The 26988-nt window shown below is 37.2% G+C and overlaps 1 protein-coding gene across 4 annotated transcripts in view; it reads left to right on the top strand.

The window, feature by feature from the left end:
• The first annotated feature begins 631 nt into the window (after positions 1-631).
• LOC137239886 (uncharacterized) overlaps positions 632-26988 on the top strand; it is a 194941-nt gene continuing 168584 nt past the window's right edge. Inside the window, exon 1 of one of the 4 annotated variants that reach the window (XM_067765665.1) lies at positions 632-762. In XM_067765665.1, the coding sequence (XP_067621766.1) occupies positions 648-762 (115 nt within the window). In that variant the 5' untranslated portion in view covers positions 632-647. Of the gene's footprint in view, positions 763-14908; positions 14940-19909; positions 20294-26988 lie in introns of those variants that run through there. The other 3 variants (XM_067765659.1, XM_067765663.1, XM_067765661.1) reach the window with 3 other exon arrangements.

Genomic DNA, 26988 nt, shown 5'->3' with positions numbered 1-26988 from the left:
TGCATTACGAGCTTTTATAAAATGACGAAGGTCTGACAGTCACGGACTTTTTTTTATGAGTGACGTAATGGCTTTTCTTATTTTAAGCTAAATGTAGTCAATTTTTAAATCTTTCAGTCTATTTGAGGTTTTTGTTGATCCGTTCAGCCTAATAAATTTACTACGGTTTTACTATGGTTCCAACACTGTTCAATAGGTATAGTAAACAACACCCACACTTTTGCAGACATATCTAAAGAAACAACAAAATTAAAAACAACTACATCGGAATCATCCCAACAGCTGATTAGCTTCTCAGTAGCTTCTAATGTCAACGCTACAGAGTGACTTCAACGCCGCCATAATCATCATATTGCTATTTTCCTGACTAACTCTATAAGTATTCCTCTATCTATCGCCGCTTTCTCCGCCTCTTTATTTGTATACTTACATACATAAACATTAGTTCTTAATATGTCATATTATGTATACATATACAGCGTGCAGGAATTTAATCATTTATCGCAAAATTGTAGGGACTCAGTTGGCCTAAGTTAGTTAGAAAATCTCGTTGACATCGGTTGTTTGGTGTTTTTCAAAAGTTATATTTAATTTCCAAGACAGCAGTTTCAGTAACGTAGAAAGTTAAATCATAGAACGTCAACATCATGGCGGATAAAAATCTGATGAGACGACCAAATCAGCCACGGCATACTCAACCCAATTTAGGCGTTTATCATTACTATCACTCGGACTTTTACTATTCTATGTCAAGTATTCACAGTGAGTAGAAAACTGATTTTTCAACCAACACGTGAATGATTATGCATTGTATACATATTAAGATAGTAAAATAAAAAACAAATAATAACAAGTAAGGAAGGCTAAGTTCGGGTGTAACCGAACATAACATACTCAGTTGAGAGCTATGGAGACAAAATAAGGAAAATCAATCTGGGGTAACCCTGGAATGTGGTTGTATAACATGTGTATCAAATGAAAGGTATTAAAGGGTATTTTAAGAGAGAGTAGGCCATAGTTCTATGGATGAACGCCATTTAGGGATATCGCCATAAAGGTAGACCAGGGCTGACTCTAGAATTTGTTTGTACGATATGGGTATCAAATTAAAGGTGTTACTGAGCATTTTAAGAGGGAGTGGGCCTTAGGTCTATCGGTGGACGCCTTTTCGAGATGTCCCCATTAAGGTGGACCAGGGGTGATTCTATAATGTGTTTGTACGATATGGGTATCAAATGAAAGCTGTTAATGAGTATTTTGAAAAGGAGTGATCCTTAGTTCCATAGGTGGACGCCGTTTCGAGATATCGCCATAAAGGTGGACCAGGGGTGTCTCTAGAATGTGTTTGTACGATATGGGAATCAAATGAAAGGGGAGTGGGAGTGGGCATTAGGTCTATAGGTGGACCCTTTCGCCATTAGGGTGGGCCAGGGGTGACTCTAGAATGTTTGTACGGTATGGGTATCAAACGAAAGGTGTTACTGAGCATTTTAAGAGGGAGTGGGCATGAGGTCTATAGGTGGACGCCTTTTCGAGATATCGTCATTAGGGTGGGCCAGGGGTGACTCTAGAATGTGTTTGTACGATATGTGCATCAAACGAAAGGTGTTACTGAGCATTTTAAGAGGGAGTGGGCATTAGGTCTATAGGTGGACGCCCTTTCGAGATATCGCCATTAGGGTGGGCCAGGGGTGACTCTAGAATGTTTGTACGATATGGGTATCAAACGAAAGGTGTTACTGAGCATTTTAAGAGGGAGTGGGCATTAGGTCTATAGGTGGACGCCTTTTCGAGATATCGCCATTAGGGTGGGCCAGGGGAGACTCTAGAATGTTTGTACGGTATGGGTATCAAACGAAAGGTGTTACTGAGCATTTTAAGAGGGAGTGGGCATGAGGTCTATAGGTGGACGCCTTTTCGAGATATCGTCATTAGGGTGGGCCAGGGGTGACTCTAGAATGTGTTTGTACGATATGTGCATCAAACGAAAGGTGTTACTGAGCATTTTAAGAGGGAGTGGGCATTAGGTCTATAGGTGGACGCCCTTTCGAGATATCGCCATTAGGGTGGGCCAGGGGTGACTCTAGAATGTTTGTACGATATGGGTATCAAACGAAAGGTGTTACTGAGCATTTTAAGAGGGAGTGGGCATTAGGTCTATAGGTGGACGCCTTTTCGAGATATCGCCATTAGGGTGGGCCAGGGGTGACTCTAGAATGTGTTTGTACGATATGGGTATCAAATGAAAGGTGGTAAGGAGTATTTTAAAAGGGAGTAATCCTTAGTTCTATAGGTGGACGCCTTTTCGAGATATCGCCATAAAGGTGGACCAAGGGTGACTCTAGAATGTTTGTACGATATGGGTATCAAACGAAAGGTGTTACTGAGCATTTTAAGAGGGAGTGGGCATTAGGTCTATAGGTGGACGCCTTTTCGAGATATCGCCATTAGGGTGGGCCAGGGTGACTCTAGAATGTGTTTGTACGATATGGGTATCAAATGAAAGGTGGTAATGAGTATTTTAAAAGGGAGTAATCCTTAGTTCTATAGGTGGACGCCTTTTCGAGATATCGCCATAAAGCTGGACCAAGGGTGACTCTAGAATGTTTGTACGGTATGGGTATCAAACGAAAGGTGTTACTGAGCATTGTAAGAGGGAGTGGGCATTAGGTCTATAGGTGGACGCCTTTTCGAGATATCGCCATTAGGGTGGGCCAGGTTGACTCTAGAATGTGTTTGTACGATATGGGTATCAAATGAAAGGTGGTAATGAGTATTTTAAAAGGGAGTAATCCTTAGTTCTATAGGTGGACGCCTTTTCGAGATATCGCCATTAGGGTGGGCCAGGTGTGACTCTAGAATGTTTGTACGATATGGGTATCAAACGAAAGGTGTTACTGAGCATTTTAAGAGGGAGTGGGCATTAGGTCTATAGGTGGACGCCTTTTCGAGATATCGCCATTAGGGTGGGACAGGGGTGACTCTAGAATGTTTGTACGATATGGGTATCAAACGAAAGGTGTTACTGAGCATTTTAAGAGGGAGTGGACATTAGGTCTATAGGTGGACGCCTTTTCGAGATATCGCCATTAGGGTGGGCCAGGGGTGACTCTAGCATGTTTGTACGATATGGGTATCAAACGAAAGGTGTTACTGAGCATTTTAAGAGGGAGTGGACATTAGGTCTATAGGTGGACGCCTTTTCGAGATATCGCCATTAGGGTGGGCCAGGGTGACTCTAGAATGTGTTTGTACGATATGGGTATCAAATGAAAGGTGGTAATGAGTATTTTAAAAGGGAGTAATCCTTAGTTCTATAGGTGGACGCCTTTTCGAAATATCGCCATTAGGGTGGGCCAGGTGTGACTCTAGAATGTTTGTACGATATGGGTATCAAACGAAAGCTGTTACTGAGCATTTTAAGAGGGAGTGGGCATTAGGTCTATAGGTGGACGCCTTTTCGAGATATCGCCATTAGGGTGGGCCAGGGGTGACTCTAGAATGTTTGTACGATATGGGTATCAAACGAAAGGTGTTACTGAGCATTTTAAGAGGGAGTGGACACTAGGTCTATAGGTGGACGCCTTTTCGAGGTATCGCCATTAGAGTGGGCCAGGGGTGACTCTAGAATGTTTGTACGATATGGGTATCAAACGAAAGGTGTTACTGAGCATTTTAAGAGGGAGGGGGCATTAGGTCTATAGGTGGACGCCTTTTCGAGATATCGCCATTAGGGTGGGACAGGGGTGACTCTGGTATGTTTTTGTACGATATGGATATCAAATTAAAGGTATTAATGAGGGTTTTAAAAGCGAGTGGCCCTTAGATGTATATGTGAAGGCGTTCTCGCGATATCGACCTAAATGTGGACCAGGTGATCCAGAAAATCATCTGTTGGGTACTGCTAATTTATTTATATATGCAATACCACTAACAGTATTCCTGCCAAGATTCCAAGGGCTGTTGATTTCGCCTTGTAGAACTTTTTCATTTTCTTCTACTTAATATGGTAGGTGTCACACCCATTTTACAAAGGTTTTTCCAAAGTTATATTTTGCGTCAATAAACCAATCCAGTTACCATGTTTCATCCCTTTTTTCGTGTTTGGTATAGAATTATGGCATTTTTTTCATTTTTCGTAATTTTCGATATCGATAAAGTGGGCGTGGTTATGGTCAGATTTCGCCCATTTTTTATACCAAGAAAAAGTGAGCTCAGGTAAGTACGTGGGCTAAGTTTAGTAAAGATATATCGGATTTTGCTCAAGTTATTGTGTTAATGGCCGAGCGGAAGGACAGACGGTGGACTGTGTATAAAAACTGGGCGTGGCTTCCACCGATTTCGCCCATTTTCACAGAGAACAGTTACCGTCATAGAATCTATGCTCCTACCAAATTTGAGAAGGATTGGTAAATTTTTGTTCGACTTATGGCAATAAAAGTATTCTAGACAAACTAAATGAAAATGGGCGGAGCCACGCCCATTTTGAAATTTTCTTTTATTTTTGTATTTTGTTGCATCATATCATTACTGGAGTTGAATTTTGACTTAATTTACTTATATACAGTAAAGATATTAAATTTTTTGTTAAAATTTGAATTTAAAAAAATTTTTTTTTAAAAAGTGGGCGTGTTCTTCATCCAATTTTGCTAATTTTTACTTAGCACATATAGAGTAATAGTAGTAACGTTGCTGCCAAATTTCATCATGATATCTTCAACGACTGCCAAATTACAGCTTGCTAAACTTTTAAATTACCTTCTTGTAAAAGTGGGCGGTGCCACGCCCATTGTCCAAAATCTTACTAATTTTCTATTCTGCGTCATAAGTTCAACCCATCTACTAAGTTTCGTCGCTTTATCTGTCTTTTGTAATGAGTTATCGCACTTTTTCGGTTTTTCGAAATTTTCGATATCGAAAAAGTGGGCGTGGTTATAGTCCGATATCGTTCATTTTAAATAGCGATCTGAGATGAGTGCTCAGGAACCTACATACCAAATTTCATCAAGATACCTCAAAATTTACTCAAGTTATCGTGTTAACGGACGGACGGACGGACGGACGGACGGACGGACGGACGGACGGACGGACGGACGGACATGGCTCAATCAAATTTTTTTTCGATCCTGATTATTTTGATATATGGAAGTCTATATCTATCTCGATTCCTTTATATATGTACAACCAACCGTTATCCAATCAAACTTAATATACTCTGTGAGCTCTGCTCAACTGAGTATAAAAATGCTTGTGAATTATTGTGCGTAATACATTAAAAGTAATGAAAATGCATAAAAGTCTACTGTGCAAGTAGTTTTGCATTGCTGTATAGCAAATTTTCATTGCATACCATATGCAGTGCAAAAACAAAATACATGCAAATGCACTTGGCAAAAGCTTTTCAAAATGCAATACTAAATATCCATTGCTTTTGGAATGCCATCCGCAAAAGCATCGTTTCGATCAGCTGATATTCCCTTAAAGAACACTTTCGGTTAGATTACCAATGGATAAAATGAAAGTTTTTACGAGCCTATAAAATAAAGTTCATAAATACATGCGTGTGTGCGTATATGCGTGTACTTAATCTTCTCCCATTTTCTAACATTGCGCACGAATTTTTTTCATATAATTCGCGATTTCTGAGTTGTTTTTAAAAACTTGTTTATACCTAAGTGCTCTTAATTTATGTCGTGTCTTGTAGGGTTGTTTTCGTTTGATGGTTGCTATGGTATTTGTGATGGTAATTTAATGGGGCCGCTCACGATCTGGTGCATTTTCATGGAAATGCATAAATTTGTCACTTCATATGCAATTAATTGTGAACTGCGTTAATAAAAAAATGTTCCTTAAATATGTAAGTTACGTTCAAACCACCGATCCAATTTTCAATAACTGCATTTACTTCTCCTTGTTGTTCTAAGAATTTCGATGAGAATCGTTCGGTTGCCACGTTAAGGGAGTAGAGCTTATGTCAAATCTCTTTCGATGCTCCTCGCCAGCACCGCGCATAGGGCTCTACGTTTTCAAAATTTATATTCTTCAAATACTCCAATGATCATGCCATCTGATCTCCTGCGACTGGTTGATTTGTTCAGGAGATAGCCTGGTTGATATTTTTTTTGCCGTTACTAGGTTTTGAAGATTTACCATATTTATAGCACCACCGAAGGCTTTCAGCCTCCCTCACTTGAGGGATGGATTATCTTATATTTATACCCCATTAATATATTTGTCACTAGAATTTGTTTATTCTGTTGATTAAATAAGTAAACAAAATATGCCTCAACTAGTTCTCTAATTGTTGTCTTATCGATTGCTTAGTTAGTTTTCTATCCCTATCTATCTCTTTCCCCATGCAGTTTTAAATTTCTAGCTATAGCAATATTTATCCCGTATTCTCAATAGCTCAACTCAATGACTGACATTTTAAATTCTCAATAATATCCCGTATCGTAGGCATACCAGCAGTGACGGATTTAGGCTTGCTGTCGCCCTAAGACCCATTCAATATACCGCCCTTTTTAAAAAATGAATTTCATTATTTTGATTCAATATTTTTGTTTAAAAATACCTTTATTTATTGACATACATTTTTTAAGTAGTTATAACTAATAAAGATAGCAGATAAATAAGTTATAAACTTTAGGGCTGTTCAAAAATTTTTATATGGAAGTGCAAATCTCAATACATATACAAAATTATACCTATGTACACTGAAACTTTTTTCAATAAAAAAAAAAAAATATTTTAAATATTTAAAGAATATTGATGGCCTCCTCAATGAATAAATTTTGAATTAAAATTTTTCTTAGTGCTATAATATTTTTAAAAAAACTTTTGGTGTCAATTTGTTAGTGTAAATTTGAATATCATACTGAAGTGCCTTTGGCTTCATATGGAAGGGCCCTCTCTTTGCACTTTCATATGAAAGCAAAATGTGTATATCCTGGCTATAATTTCTTGAACTATTTGAGCTTCAATACATAGAAAGCAATGCAATATCTTGGCCCAGGCTTGCATGTAAAAGGGTTTTTACCCTTTTAAAGTGGAAAAAGATCTTTCTCCGGAACAATTTTTTGCCGGAATACTAAAAACAATACGGAGTACAATGACCACATTAGGATAAGATGAATGCCGTATTTGCTAACGAATTTTCCAGTCGATTCAGTAAAAGAATTCATTCATTGTCTAACGTCTCTTCCAAATCGTCAGCATACTTGCTGACACTAGCCGAAATTTTTCAATTCATTTGTATATATGTATTTCAGATAAAATATCAAAAAATTATAATTTTTGTAAAGCTTTTCATATGCACTTTTACGCCCAACCAATTGCACACTCAGAGATAATAAACATTACTACGAAAAATTTCTTGTCCAGAAAAAAGTGTTTTTCATATACTCGTGACTCATCTGGCTTAGTTCTTCTTCTATTTTGCGACGATTATCAAAACAATAATATTCGTGAACTCCGGACAGTGCTCTGGCTCAGTGGGCGGACCTTTAGAAAGAGAATGGGTTGGTAGATTTTTTTTTCAAAGAAAACAATAGCTGCAGTTTATATTTGTATAAAACAATTCATAATTTATTGTAAAACAAATAAAGCACATTTCACATAAATAACACTTTTGAAAAAAACATGTAAACAAAACAAAAAAATACATACATGTAAATTTGTATATACATTAGACTGGGTCGATTTATTAACCGATATCGCGTCATCGATTTTTCGATAGGATTTGGGCTCAGGAAAAAAAGTTCCACTAAGCATACCTAAAAAACTAATTTCGAGCCTGCGAAACATCATTTTTTTGACTTTTTTCGACATTGATTTTTACGATTTTTTTCATGACCTACTAAAAAAATTTGCATATGTATAGATGCCTCGAGATCTAGCAACTCTGACTCCCCCTAGTAGCAGGAGCATTGACCTGGCGAGCGCAGGACACGAACACAGAACGTGTTCAACCGTTTCTTCCTGCAGCTCGCACTTCCTAGACCTGATGTTAATGACGAGGCCCAACTTATAAGCATATGGCGCCAGAAGCAGTGTCCAGTTAGTATGCCCATCGTGAGCCTTAAGTCATCTCTCTTCAAAGATATTAGCCATTTTGTGAGTCTAATATCGTAGGCTCTGCACTCTTGTCGCCTTTTGATTTCTCCCAAAGGGATTAGGACGTCTATCGTCGATTCAGTGAGTGTTGCATCCTCCTTTGCCAACTCATCTGACTTTGCGTTACCTTCTATCTCTTTATGACCGGGAACCCAGTAAAGATGCATGAGCGAAGTTTTTCCAATGCCTGTTTGCTTTCAGAACACTTCTTGATGAAGAACTGTGTGAGATTATGCCATAATCGAATGATCGCGTAGTCAGTTTCTCGTCTCTGATCACAGAAATAAGTTTCAGTTGTCAATTATTGCAGATCACTTTTTATCTAATGCGTAACATGCATCATTTCCATAAAAGGGATCAGTATCACATTTTAAAATATATGTTGAATGGATTTCTTCAGTATGTTGTGATGAAAAAAATTTGACGGTGTATTGGTCGTTTCTTGTGATAAAGAAGGGTGTGACTGTACTTCTTCGACATATTCTCCTGAAGTCTTTTCTAACTTCGCCTAGAAAACAAATTTTTTTTCAACAACTGGAATTTATTTATTGATTATCCCGACTAAAGCTGTTAAATTAATGCCGAGCGACGACGATCTTCGCCCCTCCGGTATAGATATTTCGCCTACCCAAAGCACAATACCGGCCGAAATTTTATTACACTTTTTTTTCAGAGTGGCCAAATACAGAAATAAAAATGAAAACAATTAAAAACTTTTTAATTCTTTGCTATAGCACTTGTCTGCTATAACACGCCCACAATGTTAAGAGCAGTATCGAAAAACACGTTTGGTTCCAGGCAATCTTAGTCCGGTGGGCGAATATTAATATTATAACTCTTGCTAACATTTAATGTCTCCTATTTTTTTTTGTTAAAAGGCAGTTTTTAATTGTGAAAAACGTTGGAAAAATAGTTCCACTTGCAAAGTGGGAAAACCAATGTTGAATTCATCTTATGCTTTAGGTACATGTAGCAAAAGTTGAAGATTGCCAACATTTGTATGTCAGTTGGCGCTAGTGTCGCTCGATCTGCCGTTTTCATAAAAATGCGTGCAAGCTACCCATCATTCACAAGATTGCGTTGAACGCATCTATATGAAAAAGGTCATTGTGACGCGGCCATTATTGAAATTACACACATATGAATAAAACACTCGCAAATCGGTTTAGCCATATATACATATATAAATCAAATTCTGTGTATGTGTGTGTTCGCTATGGAAACGTATTTTCCACACATCAATCATCACCAAATTTTGGTTATGGGTTCCTTCGATCAACGGGAAGGTAAATGGCTAAAAATAATTTCGATATATAAAAGGGGCGTGGCACCTCTTTGGTACTGCATACCTTTGAAGGTATACATGCCAGAACATTGAAATTCAATGCGGAGTTATATGAGGTCAATCCCTAACATCACCAAGAAAATGCGGAATTTGGAGAAAGGGGGCGTGGCACCTCCCATACAAATGGAATCTTTAGTAATGCATAACTTTGAAGGTATACATGCCAGAACATTGAAATTCAGTAAGGAGTTATATGAGGTCAATCTCTAACACCACCAAGAAAAGGAGGAATTGGGAAAAAGGGGGCGTGGAACCTCCCATTCAAATGGAATCTTTGGTACTGCATAACTTTGAAGGTATACATGCCAGAACATTGAAATTCAGTAAGGAGTTATATGAGGTCAATCCCTAACACCACCAAGAAAATGCGGAATTGGGAAAAAGGGGGCGTGGAACCTCCCATTCAAATGGAATCTTTGGTACTGTATAACTTTCAAGGTATACATGCCAGAACATGGAAATTCAGTAAGGAGTTATTTGAGGTCAATCCTTAACACCACCAAGAAAATATGGAATTGGGAAAAAGGGGGCGTGGCACCTCCCATACAAATGGAATATATTATACTGCCTATATCTGGATGTCGTAATGGTAGGATAATTAAAATTGGTAAGGAGCTATGTGACGTTAAGTCCTAAAACCTCCAGTAAAATGTGGAATGGGGAAAAACTATGGCTGCCGTACAAACTTAAGTTATTTTAACACCAAACGTTTGACTGCATTGTTGAGTTTAGCTGTTATGCCTTTTGGACGTTTAGTAATCTGCCGCTGTTAAAAAAATTGTTTAGCTTCAGTCTATCTACATCTTCTATAAAAATCAAATTCTGTGTGTGTGTTCCCTATGAAAACGTGTTTGCTATACTTCGATCATCACCAAATTTTGGGTCGAGGTTCCTTCGATCAAGACGAAAGTTTTTCATATTTCAGAATTAAGAATTTTAAATTTAAATGTTTTTGTTTTTTGGCTATGCGAAAGAACTATCTTAGCTCTCAAAAATGATCATGTTAACGAAATCAATTTCCTGGTGAAGTGACGAAATATAAATCGATCGACACAGTTACAGACGAAGATAGAATTGTGAATTATCCAAATGAATTTCTATACTCCTTAGAACCAAAAGGAATGCCTGCGCATATATCAACTTTGAAAATTGGTTCACCAGTCTTGCTTCTTCGGAATGTAATCAAAGCAACAATCATCAGCGGTAAAAGCAATACAATAATATAAAAAAAGATACAAGAATAAAATGTTTTAACAGAAAATTTCACCAAATATGCGTACAAAATTCAATTAAATTTACAGAACAATAAATTAAATTATCAACAAACAAAACAGAAAAAATAACGCAACATCCATTCGATATCGGGCGTTACAACGTGCGCCTGGTAAAGCTAGTTATTTATAAAAACTAAGTTTTTACTCTTTTTTGTCTCTAAAATTTTGGCATTTCAAAAATTTTACCACCCTAGGCCCGGTCCTCCAAAAACTGCAACAACAAAAATACTTTGTTACCTCAAATATTTAAAACACGAAAGCCCCAAACGTAACCGAGTTAGAAGTTAAGAATACTTCTAAAAAACATAAAATCATTTTAGGTATTCAAGTGTCTTGTATTTCTGAACAGTCGAAATTCCCTAGAAAACCGTTGCGCTGTATTCGAAAGTCATCTAGCTCTAAAGATATGGATCGGATTAATGACATATGTGAACTAGCGACAAATATTACCCTTTGAATCCATAAGTTATTATAATTTTTGAAATAGTTTGACAGTTGCAAAGTTATCGTTTAAGGGAAAATGATTTTCAGTTATCGATCGCTATACGCAGACATCCACATAGTCGAGCGAATTAAAACGCAGCGGCTGCGCTGGCTAGGCGACTGCGCGCCTTGTTGGACGGTCATAACCGTTTAGATGGTTAAGCGCCAATTAAGTAAGTACGTAAGTAAATTCAGTGTTAGATAATCTATTGGTATGTAATAAGGCATAAAACCCCCGGGATCCCGATCCCGAGCCATTTTGCCATCCCCGAACCCCGGGACTATATATAAAAAATCCCGTTATTTCGGAATTTCTTCAGGTTCTTATATTGCAAATTTAAACATCTTTAAATGGTTTATTTTTTATTTTATAAGCGTTGATAGCAAATGTTAATAAATAATTTAGCTGTGAAAGTAAATTGTAAATGTTTGCAAAAAAAAAAAAAACACGAGGAAACATATATGTAATACTCCTATATTGCTACAAAAGTCTAGGTACATTCCCAAACATCAGAGTGCCGATATATTGTTTTTTAAACGGTTTTGTTTTTGTATTCAATAATCGAATGTACCTAAATTTAAATTTTTTCTTGTCACACTTATGCTGCTACAATCACAAAAATTTTATAGGCTGTCTTGTTTTGACTTCGAATTCAAAACACATTGCGAGTATTTTCTATTAGCAATATAGGAGTATTACATATATGCGAGAAAACTATTTGTCAATATTTTTCAGCTTGGAAAATTTCAAAATATTTTCATAAACGGTTCTACATGATCAGAGCTGCTCAAAATTTTTTATATGGAAGTGCAAATCACGATACATGTACAAAATTGTATGTGCACGGAAAAATGTTTGTATTTAAAAAAAAATTTAAATTTTAATTGTTTGAGGTCGGGAAAATTTGAAGATTTGGTTTCAAGTTACAAAATGTTTGCTAAGAATATTACGTAAGTAGTTATATCGTCAACATTCAAGAGCCAATAAATTTAATACTGAAAGTTGCGAAAAATTGGATTGACCTATATATAGCCTCAGTTTTTGTAATACCTAACATATTTTATATCATCGGAATTTGGTTTTCAATAATCATACTAAAAGTGAATGTGGAGATTTCCGCGAATGATGCATTAGAAATTGAGTTTGATAACTTTCGAAATGCTTAATTAGAGGACTCCGCGTGATTTGATTTATATTTGTGTTCAAATTTACATACATATATTAGCAACAGAGATTACTTAAATACCTCCTGAAGAGGTGCTTAAATACCACCTGAATTTAATAAAATGTTTAACCAGTAAATGATAGGCAGGGTTGTTTAATGGTTCCCCCCACTTTCAGTCAAAAAATGTCTCATAACCACGAAAAATAATATACCGAAATAAAATACAAAATCACAGAAACTACCCCGTGAGAGAATCTCTAGTTCAAAACTAGTGCACTTCTAGTGCATTCTGAACCACTAACAGTTCGCTATCTATCTTTTTTACATGCTTCAACTGGCGAATTTAACATTGCGATGTCCTAGGCGATGGAAACTGTCCCCGCAACTATTACAAATATCCATTTTAAAACTAGTTCTTTATTGACACTTTTCAGATAGATACGAACTGGAATAGTGTTGAAAAAAAGGCATACTCATATGTAGTCGTAGCTTGTTAAAGCTGGTAGCAGTATTTTTGTTGGTGGCCTATTTTGAAATATATGTTAAATATGAAATATAAAAATTAAAACTGTCGATTTTATAATTGCAAATATAGCTACTAACAAAATAATACTTATTTGACACTAGATCAAGTTCTGAATCAGAAATTTGTATCACTAGTTACTGACTTTCCTTGAGGATAATTAACTATTATCATATGAAGTTAGAAGAGGCTCCTCTTCTTTTAGTACAGTTTTGCTTATATTCTTTGGTCATATGTCCCATATATTTCAGCTCTGCGGTCAGTTATCTATTTTAATTTTATTTATAAATCAATTTTGATTACAAATTTTATTCAGTGCTATCATATTTTTGAATAATTTTTAGTTGTCAAATTGTTAGTGTAAATTTTTTTCATCATACACAAGTGCCTGAGCTTCATACGGGAGTGCTTTTTCTTGGCACGTTCATAAGAAATTTAAGCATTTTCATATGAGTCGAAATTATATGTGCGGGCATATGGGAGCGCTATGAAATTTGTTTTTTTATATTCAAAGTGTGAATTTGAATCTGTGCCTATGATTCAGGGCAAAACAAAAACAAAAGTGCTACAAGTGTATAGGGGTTGAGCAGCTCTGTTCATGATAGAGAGGTGCTGCATTTTAACTGTTTCTTGGATTCTCCAAAAACCCATTAGAATTGCGGCCATATTTTTGTGGTCATATTTTTGAAATGATTGACATATGTAAAAAAAATTATCGTTTATAAAAGCTTTGGGAAACAAGTTATGATAAGCTTGCTTATAGAAACCTTTTATAAGTTTACATTTCACACTTATTTATAAACAAAAAATCAACGTTTTTTAAGCTTAGTGTTTAATTGAGAAAGCTTTTTATAAACTAACATAACACAATAAACATAATAATTTTTGGATCAAAATTCAAATGTAAAAGTCCATAGGTGATACCGAAAATAGGCACCGAAATACCCGGCTTGCAATAGATTTTCGGGATTCGATACCTTAATATGTATGTATATTGAGTTAGCATGGAAGGCGCCTATTTTTTTATTTTTTTTTGTTTAATAACTTCTGAACGGTTAAAAGCAGCTGAGTTCTTATAACTGGCAGTGAAGCACGTCCGTTGACTTCCCTTTCGACCATATCGAAAAAATTTTCGACATGAACAATAAACAGCCTAAACAGTCTTAAATAAGTACAAAATGGGAAAACACGCCAATATTATGAGAAATAGTAAAGTGGCAAATACCCTGCAAAAATCGTTGGATCATGTGGTCCACTGGAGTACTTACCAATATACTCCACTGTAATGCAGCGATGGACCAACTCATGTTTCTACACGAACATGGTGTAAGCCGATCATTGCTCGTTTTTGACGATTGTAATCACTACACGATGTTTATTGGACTGTAGGTACTCCATGGATTACTCTGATGTAATGCGGAGCTGGAGTATATGGTCCGGTCCTAGGACATCGCAATGTTAATTGGACCATATTTTTTGTATGAATTGTGGTTAATTTTGGAGCACTCGCTTGGTCCATAGCGAGTACTCCATACATGCATGCATGGAGTACTCGCGATTTTTGCAGGGTATTTTGTGTCATTCGACTAATAAATCGGATAGCGGCTAAATCAGATTTTTTGTAACTGTTTTATTTTCAAATCGGCTAATGGTAAATTAACGAACCCAAATAAGAAGGTACAGCGCAAATAAACAACTTTAAAACTTTAAGATAGTGCTTTGAAAAATTTTGTATTTGATATTGAAAGCTTTTGAACTTTAAAAGTTCTCTTGTTGTATCATTCATTTCACAACAGCGTTGCATGTGAATAAACAACAGCCAACTTCACTGTGTTAGTACATATGGCGCAAGTGGCAATTTCTTATTTGACATTTTATTACATTGTTATGTTCGTTCTTCGGTTTGTTTTGCTTTTATGCGTGTAATACAATAACAAAAGAGCAAAAGCGCCGCAAATGAAAACATAAACAGTGGATGATTTTCATTATTGAGCGACTCGAAGTAAATGGTACACCTAAACATACAGATGCGGGTATGCCTTTTTATACTCAGTTGAGCAGAGCTCACAGAGTATATTAAGTTTGATTGGATAACGGTTGGTTGTACATATATAAAGGAATCGAGATAGATATAGACTTCCATATATCAAAATAATCAGGATCGAAAAAAAATTTGATTGAGCCATGTCCGTCCGTCCGTCCGTCCGTCCGTCCGTCCGTCCGTCCGTTAACACGATAACTTGAGTAAATTTTGAGGTAACTTGATGAAATTTGGTACGTAGGTTCCTGAGCACTTATCTCAGATCGCTATTTAAAATCAACGATATCGGACGACAACCACGCCCACTTTTTCGATATCGAAAATTTCGTAAAACCGAAAAAGTGCGATAATTCATTACCAAAGACATATAAAGCGACGAAACTAGGTAGATGAGTTGAATTTATGACGCAGAATAGAAAATTAGTAAAATTTTGGACAATGGGAGTGGCACCGCCCACTTTTAAAAGAAGGTAATTAAAAATTTTTGCAAGCTGTAATTTGTCAGTCATTGAAGATATCATGATGAAATTTGGCAGGGACGTTACTCCTATTACTATATGTACGCCTAATAAAAATTAGCAAAATCGGAGAAAGACCACGCCCACTTAAAAAAAAAAATTTTTTTTAAAGTAAAATTTTAACAAAAAATTTAATATCTTTACAGTATATAAGTAAATTATGTCAACATTCAACTCCAGTAATGACATGGTACAACAAAATACAAAAATAAAAGAAAATTTCAAAATGGGCGTGGCTCCGCCCTTTTTCATTTAATTTGTCTAGGATACTTTTAACGCCATAAGTCGAACAAAAATTAACCTATCCTTTTGAAATTTGGTAGGGGCATAGATTTTATGATGTTCACTGTTTTCTGTGAAAACGGGCGAAATCGGTTGATGCCACGCCCAGTTTTTATACACAGTCGTCCGTCTGTCCTTCCGCATGGCCATTAACACGATAACTTGAGTAACTTTTGAGTTATCTTGATGAAATTTGGTATGTAGGTTCCTGAGCACTCACCTCAGATCGCTATTTAAAATGAACAATATCGGACTATAACCACGCCCACTTTTTCGATATCTAAAATTTCGTAAAACCGAAAAAGTGCGATAATTCATTACCAAAGACAGATAAAGCAACGAAACTTGGTAGATGAGTTGAATTTATGACGCAGAGTGGAAAATAATAAAATTTTGGACAATGGGCGTGGCACCGCCCACTTTTAAAAGAAGGTAATTTAAAATTTTTGCAAGCTGTAATTTGTCAGTCGTTGAAGATATCATGATGAAATTTGGCAGGGACGTTACTCCTATTACTATATGTACGCCTAATAAAAATTAGCAAAATCGGAGAAGGACCACGCCTACATTTAAAAAAAAATTTTTTTTTAAGTAAAATTTTAACAAAAAATTTAATATCTTTACAGTATAAAGTAAATTATGTCAACATTCAACTCCAGTAATGACATGGTGCAACAAAATACAAAAATAAAAGAAAATTTCAAAATGGGCGTGGCTCCGCCCTTTTTCATTTAATTTGTCTAGGATACTTTTAACGCCATAAGTCGAACAAAAATTAACCAATCCTTTTGAAATTTGGTATGGGCATAGATTTTATGATGATAACTGTTTTCTGTGAAAACGGGCGAAATCGGTTGATGCCACGCCCAGTTTTTATACACTGTCGTTCGTCTGTCCTTCCGCATGGCCGTTAACACGATAACTTCAGCAAAAATCGACATATCTTTAATGAACTTAGTTCAGGTACTTACTTGAACTCACTTTATTTTGGTATGAAAAATGAACGAAATCCGACAATGACCACGCCCACTTTTTCGATATCGAAAATTACGAAAAATGAAAAAAATGCCATAATTCTATACCAAATACGAAAAAAGGGATGAAACATGGTGAGGTAATTGGATTGGTTTATTGACACGAAATATAACTTTAGAAAAAACTTTATAAAATGGTTGTGACACCTACCATATTAAGTAGAAGAAAATGAAAAAGTTCCGCAGGGCGAAATAAAAAACCCTTAAAATCTTGGCAGGTATTACATATATAAATAAATTAGCGGTATCCAACAGATGATGTTCTGGGTCACCCTGGTCCACATTTTGGTCGCGATCTGGAAAAAGCCTTCACATATACAACTACCACCACTCCCTTTTAAAACTCTCATTAATACCTTTAATTTGATACCCATATCGTACAAACACATTCTAGAGTCACCCCTGGTCCACCTTTATGGCGGTATTTCGAAACGGCGTCCACCTATAGAACTGAGGCCCAATCCCTTTTAAAATACTCATTAACACCTTTCTTTTGATACCCATATTGTACAAACAAATTCTAACTTCACCCCTGGTCTACCTTTATGGTGATATCTCGAAACGGCGTTCACCTATGGAACTAAGGATTACTCCCTTTTAAAATACTCATTAACACCTTTCTTTTAATACCTATATTGTACAAACAAATTCTAGGGTCACCCCTGGTCTACCTTTATGGCGGTATCTCGAAACGGCGTCCACCTATGGAACTAAGGATTACTCCCTTTTAAAATACTCATTAACACCTTTCATTTGATACCCATATCGTACAAACGCATTCTAGAGTCAACCCTGATCCACCTTTATGGCTATATCCCTAAATGGCGTCCACCTATAGAACTATGGCCCACTCCCTCATAAAATACTCTTTAACACCTTTCATTTAATACCCATATCGTACAAACGCATTCTAGAGTCACCCCTGGTCCACCTTTATAGCGATATCTCGAAAACGCGACCACCTATACAACAACCACCACTCCCTTTTAAAACCCTCATTAATACCTTTAATTTGATACCCATATCGTGCAAAGACATTCTAGAGTCACCCCTGGTCCACCTTTATGGCGATATTTCGAAACGGCGTCCACCTATAGAACTAAGGCCCACTCCCTTTTAAAATACTCATTAACACCATTCGTTTGATGCCCATATTGTACAAACAAACTCTAGGGTATCCCCTGGTCCACCTTTGTGGCGATATCTCGAAACGGCGTCCACCTATGGAACTAAGGATTACTCCCTTTTAAAATACTCATTAATACCTTTAATTTGATACCCATATTGTACAAACAAATTCTAGGGTCACCCCTGGTCCACCTTTATGGTGATATCTCGAAACTGCGTCCACCTATGGAACTAAGGATTACTCCCTTTTAAAATACTCATTAACACCTTTCTTTTGATACCCATATTATACAAACAAATTCTAGGGTCACCCCTGGTCCACCTTTATGGCGATATCTCGAAAAGGCGACCACCTATAAAACTACCACCACTCCCTTTTAAACCCCTCATTAATACCTTTAATTTGATACCCATATCGTACAAACAAATTCTAGGGTCACACCTGGTACACCTTTATGGCGATATCTCGAAACGGTGTCCACCTCTGGAACTAAGCATCACTCCCTTTTAAAATACTCATTAACACCTTTCTTTTGATACCCATATTATACAAACAAATTCTAGGGTCACCCCTGGTCCACCTTTATGGCGATATCTCGAAACGGCGTCCACCTATAGAACTAAGGATTACTCCCTTTTAAAATACTCATTAACATCTTTCGTTTGATACCCATATTGTACAAACGCATTCTAGGGTCACACCTGGTCCACCTTTATGGCGATATCTCGAAACGGCGTCCACCTATGGAACTAAGCATCACTCCCTTTTAAAATACTCATTAACACCTTTCTTTTGATACCAATATTGTACAAACAAATTCTAGGGTCACACCTGGTCCACCTTTGTGGCGATATCTCGAAACGGCGTCTACCTGTGGAACTAAGGATTACTCCCTTTTAAAATAATCATTAACACCTTTCTTTTGATACCCATATTGTACAAACAAATTCTAGGGTCACCTCTGGTCCACCTTTATGGCGATATCTCGAAACGGCGTCCACCTATGGAACTAAGGATTACTCCGTTTTAAAATACTCATTAGCACCTTTCATTTGATACCCAAATCGTACAAACGCATTCTAGAGTCACCCCTGGTCAACCTTTATGGCGATATCCCGAAAAGGCGACCACCTATACAACTACCACCACTCCCTTTTAAAACCCTCCTTAATACCTTTAATTTGATACGCATATCGTACAAACAAATTCTAGGGTCGCCCCTGGTCCACCTTTATGGCGATATCTCGAAACGGCGTCCACCTATGGAACTAAGGATTACTCCCTTTTAAAATACTCATTAACACCTTTCTTTTGATACCCATATTGTACAAACAAATTCTAGGGTCACCCCTGGTCCACCTTTATGGCGGTATCTCGAAACGGCGTCCACCTATGGAACTAAGGATATATCCCTTTTAATATACTCATTAACATCTTTCATTTGATACCCATATCGTACAAACGCATTCTAGAGTCAACCCTGATCCACCTTTATGGCTATATCCCTAAATAGCGTCCACCTATAGAACTATGGCCCACTCCCTCATAAAATACTCTTTAAGACCTTTCATTTGATATCCATATTGTACAAACAAATTCTAGAGTCAACCCTGATCCACCTTTATGGCGATATCCCTAAATGGCGTCCACCTATAGAACTATGGCCCACTCCTTCATAAAATACTCTTTAATGCCTTTCATTTGATACACATGTCATACAAACACATTCCAGGGTTTCCCTCGGTTCATTTTCCTACATGGTTATTTTCCCTTATGTTGTCACCATAGCTCTCAACTGAGTATGTAATGTTCGGTTACACCCGAACTTAACCTTCCTTACTTGTTCATATTTAATTTTATTTATATACATACATACGTACATACAGATTTACATTTATACTTTTGTTTTACAAAACGCAAGTATTTTCCGTGTTTTACATTGCACATTTGTTGGGTATGTGAATAAAATGAAAAACACGAACAGTTGTTGGGATTTTGTGGCTGTGAGAGGGCCGTATTCGCATAGTATTTTGAGGGTAAAAAACGTTGGACTCGTAACATAGTACAATAAAAACGCGCTAAAGAGCCGAGAAAAATAGAAATTTTTGGTGTTAATTGAATGTGATAATAAGTGATATTTAAAAATTAATAATTAATATGTTTTTCATGCTTCAAAATCATATATTGTGTGAGTCTTTTTAAAGATTTACGATAGAAAAGGCATTGTTGATAAGTGAACAATGTACATATGTACATACGTACATACTTGAGATGCGTGATTTCCATTTTGAAAATAATTTGCTTTGAAGGTCTTTATATTAAAACTATGACCAATGAAGACGTGTTAAAGTGGTGATATTTAAACACGTATTGACATACATATGTAAGTATAGTACAGTATAGTATAGTATTTGCGACAAACGCAACGTTATAGGGAGATAAAGAAAAGGGCTTATGATGATATGGTACATAAAAATAAAAATATATTACATATATTAATTTTATTGTTTATATTTCTGTAAAAGACTACTCAGCATTAGCGTGAGTCAAATTCAGACCAGAAAGTTGTCCAAAACTTGTCACAATAAATGCCGTTCCTATTTTTTGCAAGGCGATTTCATACCAGGTGGTGGCAAAGCGAATTCAACCAATTCGCCGCACAGTGGTCGGTTCCATAGGCCAAAAATTAAAAAAATCAAAGTGAAAAGTTAGTATCCCTTATTAGAACAGCCTTTTAAAAGATATATTTGTTTTTGTTGTATTCGAACTGTACTCTTTAAGAATAGCTTCAAAAGTGAGGTTATAGTATTAGTTAGTTTTTGCAGTGTGAGCAAGTTAAAAATAAAGTGCAAGTTTGAGCTATTTAAAAATACATAAAATATAATTTTATTGAAATAAATAAAAATTAATATTGAAGTCATAGGTATTTACTTCATTTTGAAATAATTTTAGTGGCGCATAGTCATAGTCAAAATAAAATATGTTTTAAATTTAATTGCAGCTTTTAGACACAATTTTCTATGTACTATCTGTCAAAAAAGCTGCAAATAAATTTAAAACCTATTTTATTTTGACTATGACTATGCCCGAGTGTCATTAGCTTGTTGTGTTTTTTTTGTTATTTAAAATTTCACCAGTTCCTTTATTAGTGTTTAATTGCAAAAATATTTCAATTTCAGCTAAAGTTTTAGTTGGGTTCCTCGCTGATCCTCACGTTGAGTAGGTAGGTTGAACTGGCCGGTCCATGAGGACCTCATATAGACTGATTGAGTCCGTAGTGTTACCAGAAGTTTGTTTTAACGACCAAGCTGAAAAACCCTATCAAAAACCAGGACCTATGTTATAAAATAATTCCGTCCTCTTGGCAAATACTAGAAGCTTCCTAGGACTTAAGCCACTTGCTGCTTCTAGATCTGACAGCCGCATCATTCCTAATAGCTGGAGTCTTAGCCTGGAAAGTGCAGGGCACGAGCACAGAACGTGCTCGATCGTTTCCTCCTCCAACCCGCACTTCCTATATCTGCTATCACTGGCCAAGCCTAATTTGAAGGCATGTGACGCCAGAATGCAGTGTCCAGTCAGAATATCTGTCATGAGTCTACAGTCCTCTCTTTTTAATGATAGAAGCAACTGTGTTAGTCTAAGGTTGTAAGACCTACACATAATCTTCGACACTTTACAGCCCCGCGCTTGAACTCACGCGTTTCCCGCTTGGTCGATCATGTGCACCTCTCGCCTTCGCTTAATCTCGCCCAATCTAACTGGGACATCTACGGAGCAAGCTTCAAGGGATGCGCCCTTTTTAGCTAGTACGTCCGCTTTTTCATTCCGATCTATTCCCATATGCCCTGGGACCCAATATAGATGTATGCTTCTCCCTGTCCCGATTCTCTCCAGAGACTGCTTACACTCTAACACACATTTAGATGCTGTAATATGCGAGATTATTGCCTTAATTGCTGCTTGACTGTCAATATAAAAGTTAACACGGTTGCAGCTTAAGCTATTCTCTTCCAGGGTTTCTACTGCTTTGGTTACGGCTAATATTTCCGTTTGGAAAACGCCACAGTAATCCGGCAGTCTATAGGATCTGCTTATTTCCGAATCAGCGCAGTATACCGAAGACCCTACTCCTTCCACTACTTTGGAACCATCGGTGTACACATGTATCGCCTCGTCCGCCATTTGCGCACCCTTGCGGCAACCGTCCACCTCTATTGTCGCCTTAAGATCTACCTCGAAGCGCAGATAAGGAATCATGTAGTATCACGCTGGGACTTACGTGTATCTTATTATTAGTCAAAGTTTTAAGATTCTAAAGTGTTAATATCAGCTGCCACTTTCTGCCACTAACTATATTTTGCGACAGTTTTCTGACAGCGTTACCCTGATAAATTATTGTCGTATGTTATATATATATATATATATGTGCTCGCATGTAGCACACGGCATTATTTTATCCAGTCGATGATATGCAAATGTAAACTTTTGTGTGTGTTTGTTGTTTTGTTATTGTTAAGTATGCAAGTTCTTTTAATAACTTTAATTTCTTTATTTAATCCTATTAAACATTGTATTTGCGATAGACACCTCTTGCCCCCCCACATCTACTTACTTTTTGTATGCATGCGGTGAAAGTGGGTGGGTGTGGGTCTGTCTGAAGGTATCACCCGCACCAATTTTATAAAAAACTATTTCTCACATATTTGTAAAGCCGTGACCAAAGTTTCACGTTGATACTGGAAGTATTTTTGGCCACCAACTCCATGTAAGACCGACCACTGTGCGCCGTGCAGAAGAATGCCAAGTGAAAAGAAAATTTTAATTGATTTCGATTAACTAACATATTAAAGTACAAGGCGCTCTATGGACAATAATCAAGAAGAAGCAATCAGCTGATGGGTACGGAATTCGGCCTGTATTGTTTGTGTTTAAAAATTCGAAGAACGGGGACGATTATTTCATCGAAAATATTATGTTTTCTGTTTTATACTCAGCTTTGCAAAGCTCGCAAAATGTATTAATTTGATTCCCCTAACGATACTTTGGGTAATGTTTCACAAGACATGTACCACTTAATTTTTAACAAAAATTATCAAATGGAGCAAACAGTAGTTTCGGCTTTCGAGTTTGCAATTCGAAAGCAGAAGTTAAACATTTTATTTCTGTCGAAAAAACTTGAAAATTAACCCAAAATCGGGGGCCCGATAAGTTGTTTTTTTTTTTGCACAGAACACCCTTCTGCATTGTCAGACATCGGTCGCGATTTTAAAAAATAACCCTGGGTGCGTCCCATATCGGTTTCGGGATCAAAATTATATCCGCACAGAACACCTTTCTGCATTAGTGTGTATGTGCTTACAACAAAATCTTACAACAACCACATGAACATTTGCACCCATTATTTGTAAATATCTTTCTGCAGTAATAATATTCTCAATTTTCGGGTGCTGTAATCGGATGCCGATACGCGCCTTTTTGAATACAAAATGTAAAGGAACAATTTTGGGTCTATCAAAAGACATTCACGAACCCACCGGGGTAGGATACATAATATTTTTGCGCAAAATACCTTTGGCCGCTATTATAAAAAATTACCCGAGGTGGGTCCTACACCGGTTTGGAGATCAAAACTAAATCCGTGCAAAACACTTTTGTTCACAATGTTTTTGGTGGTTACAGGAAAATCGTCAAAAGCACACCAATCAGATGAAAAATTTCATGTTGTTGACAGCCCCCTCGATATTTTTGGACGTGTATTAAAAGTGTCATGAAATTGCTTAGAATTACTGAAATTTTGTATTTTTAATTTATTAATTATTTAAAATTAGTGAAAACAGACGATAACCACACCCCCTTATGTATGTATGTATGAAATATTGGAAAACGTTATAAACCGTGATTGCTAAGTAAATTCTATAACTATAATCACCAAATTTCGTGTGTGAGTTGAACTGAATACCTCTAACTTAAAATTTTTAAAAGGGGTGTGGCACCGCCCACTTCTGATAAACTCGACTTTTTGGTTATAATCAAAAACCGTTTGAAATATCTTAGAATGCGCCTAAAAAAATCGGTTTGGTGGGACTTATTAGCCCATCATTATCATTTATTCAAATTTAAAAAACCGTTGTCCCATTTTTGTACACCAGCGGGATAATATGTCCCGTTTTTCACGAGTTTTCAAATTTCTATTGTGATGCACCATCCACATGGTAGTGAAAGGGTTAAAGTGTCACCGACAATTTTTCTAAGCGGGGTCGCTCCTTGGCAGTGTTTGGTAAACACTCCCAGTGTATTTCTGCCATAAAAAGCCCTCAGTAAAAACTCAGCTGCTTTGCAGATCCTATTGGAAGTAGGCGTAAAACAAGTTAGTCCCGTCCCGTCAATTTGTAGGAAAAATTAAAAACAGCACGACACAAATTGGAAGATAAGCTCGGCCTAAAATCTCTTCGGAGATTATCCCGCCTTACATTTATTTATTTTTTAGAAGAAACTAGAGCTTACGATTTCTTCTCGAACACAAACGAGATTTGCGAGACCCAAAAAATCGAGAACTCTACTTCTCGCGAGATTCTCGTGTCTCGAAGTACTCGTAAATCTCGTGAGCTTCTCGACATAAACTTAATTGCTGTATGGACAGTATTTATACACTTGGTTTTTTTTACTTGTGACTTTTTTTTATTATATTGCTTTTCAATGACATTTAACTCAAAACATATTTATTATACATGTAGGGTTCGGAGCCAAGTACTTACACTTTGTTGAAACTAAGATCACTGTTCCATTAAAATAAGTTTAAATGGTATTTAGTACAATAGTTTATAACACATTTTATTGATTTTAATTAAATGTAAATAGACGTCCGTTGTGGCCTGCGGTAGCACGTAAACTGTAATTCTCTTCAGTCACTTGTATCTCTCGTCTGTCTTTGTGTGTCCTTTTCATTGTTCCTCAAATATACAGAGGTGTATTTGTTTGTACTATTGTCCGATCATACTATAGTCCGTGCATACTATCGTATAAGTCCGTCTAGTTGTCCATTTCTATATTCCCACATTCGGCCATCCTGATGTAACGTTTGGCCTCAAACGGGGGCTGCCACCTTTTCATATATTCGGCGACAGTGGTGGTTCGTTTTGGGCCTTCACCTTTCCCTACCTTTTCCACTTCATATCGTCCATGGTTCATTATCTTTACTACCGAGTAAGGCCCGAAGAATTTAGGTAGCAATCTTAGTGAACTACCAAACTGGGTACGCTTAATGGCTACCAAATCGTTTAGCTCGTAACTGGTTGCTTCTTTTCGTTTTGCATTAAAATTTCTTTTATTTTCTTGTTGGATTTTTTCAATGTTTTGCTGTGCTTCCGTGCGTATGTATTCTCTCTCTTTGCTAAGTTCGTTAATCGCTTCATTTTCGAGGAGTTCTCGCAAATCCGGCATTGAATTGTCGCGCATCTCCACTCCGGTAAGCAGTTTGAATGGTGAAATCTTAGTGCTTCTAGGTGGCGTATTGTTCAAGGTTTTTTGGACTTGTTCGACATATTTGTACCAATTTTTCGGATTTTCTCCGCAAAGCTTTTTTAGCATGGGCATGATGGTCCTATTTATTCTTTCCACTTGTCCGTTTCCCCTTGGTACGCCAGTGGCTATCAATAGATGCTGGATGTTTTCACTTTCGCAGTATTGCTTAAAGGACGTGGATGTAAAAGCCGTCCCTCTGTCTGAGATAATTCGTTTCGGGTTACCGAAAACAGACGACTGTTTCTTCAGATGGCCGACTACTTCCTCAGCGCCTGTGCTACGAGTTGGGTATAACCAAGCGAATTTTGAGAACGCATCGACAATTACCAATAAATAGACGTAACGCTTGCTGGTCTTCTCCATAGGGCCAACGTGGTCAATATGGTACGTACCCAGTGGACGATCGTCCTTGCATATTGGCTCTCGGTAACCTTCCTTTTTACCCGCCTTTGCATCCGAAATTATGCATTGTACGCAACTTCTCAATATTTGCTTTACCTTCGCTGAAATTTGTGGTATGTAGTACGTTTTTTCGACGATATCTTGAGTTGTCTTCGCTGAGAAATTACCTTGATTGTGTCCTATCTTTATAATTTCATCCTCCATTAATGCCGGTACCACTACAAGTTCCTTAATGGGATTTTTGTATAGTACGCCACGTTTTACGTAGAAGTCCTGGTAGGAGTCCTTCTCCAGAATTTTCATAATCGCTTTTGCCCATTCATCTTGAGCTTGGGCTTGCTGTAATTTATGTTGCAGGGAATCTTCCAGGAGTAGACATCTAACCCTACTCAGTGCGTCGACATGTCTCCAGAGCGATGCTCCAACGTGTAAGTAAAATCCTGCAAGAATAGTGCCCAACGCGACACTCTTAAAGGAACGTCTCTTTTCCGCATAGTCATCGTGAATGCATTGCAGTCCGTCACTATTTTAAACGGAATGCCTATTAAATACACGCGCCACTTCTTCAACGCAGCTATAATGGCCAAAACTTCAAGCTCATATGTGTGATATCGCTCTTCCGTTTCCGTGGTCTTGCGACTCATATACTGTACGGGGTGGTACTGTTGGTCTTCACTGTCCTTTTGGAGAAGTACCGCACCGTACCCATACATTGACGCATCAGCGTGAACTTCCGTTCCCGCTTTTGGGTTGTATAGACTCAGTACAGGTGCATTAATTAACGCTCCCTTTAATTGTTGAAACGCTGCGACTTGATCACTTCCAAGCACAAACTTGGTGCCCTGCCGTAAAAGGTCTGACAGTGGTTTAGCGATGCATACCCATTTATAAAACGCCTAAAATATGATGTCAGCCCTAAAAATCTCTGAACTGATTTCTTGTCTTTGGGCATAGGGAAATTTTCAACTGCGCACGTTTTTGCTTTCGAAGGTCGAATCTTACCATTTTCTACGATGTAGCCTAGAAAATCAACTTTCTCTAACAGAAATTGACATTCCTCCCATTTTATTCGCATATTGTACTCGGCTGCCCTTTTTAACACAGTTCTTAGTTTGACGACGCCTTCCTCTCTGTCTCTTGATGGGATAATTA

The sequence above is a fragment of the Eurosta solidaginis genome, chromosome 2 (assembly GCF_040869045.1).
Source record: "Eurosta solidaginis isolate ZX-2024a chromosome 2, ASM4086904v1, whole genome shotgun sequence".
NCBI classification, from domain to species: Eukaryota; Metazoa; Arthropoda; class Insecta; order Diptera; family Tephritidae; genus Eurosta; species Eurosta solidaginis.
The sequence above is the reverse complement of the archived record's forward strand: the minus strand, read 5'-3'. Positions and strand labels throughout refer to the sequence as shown.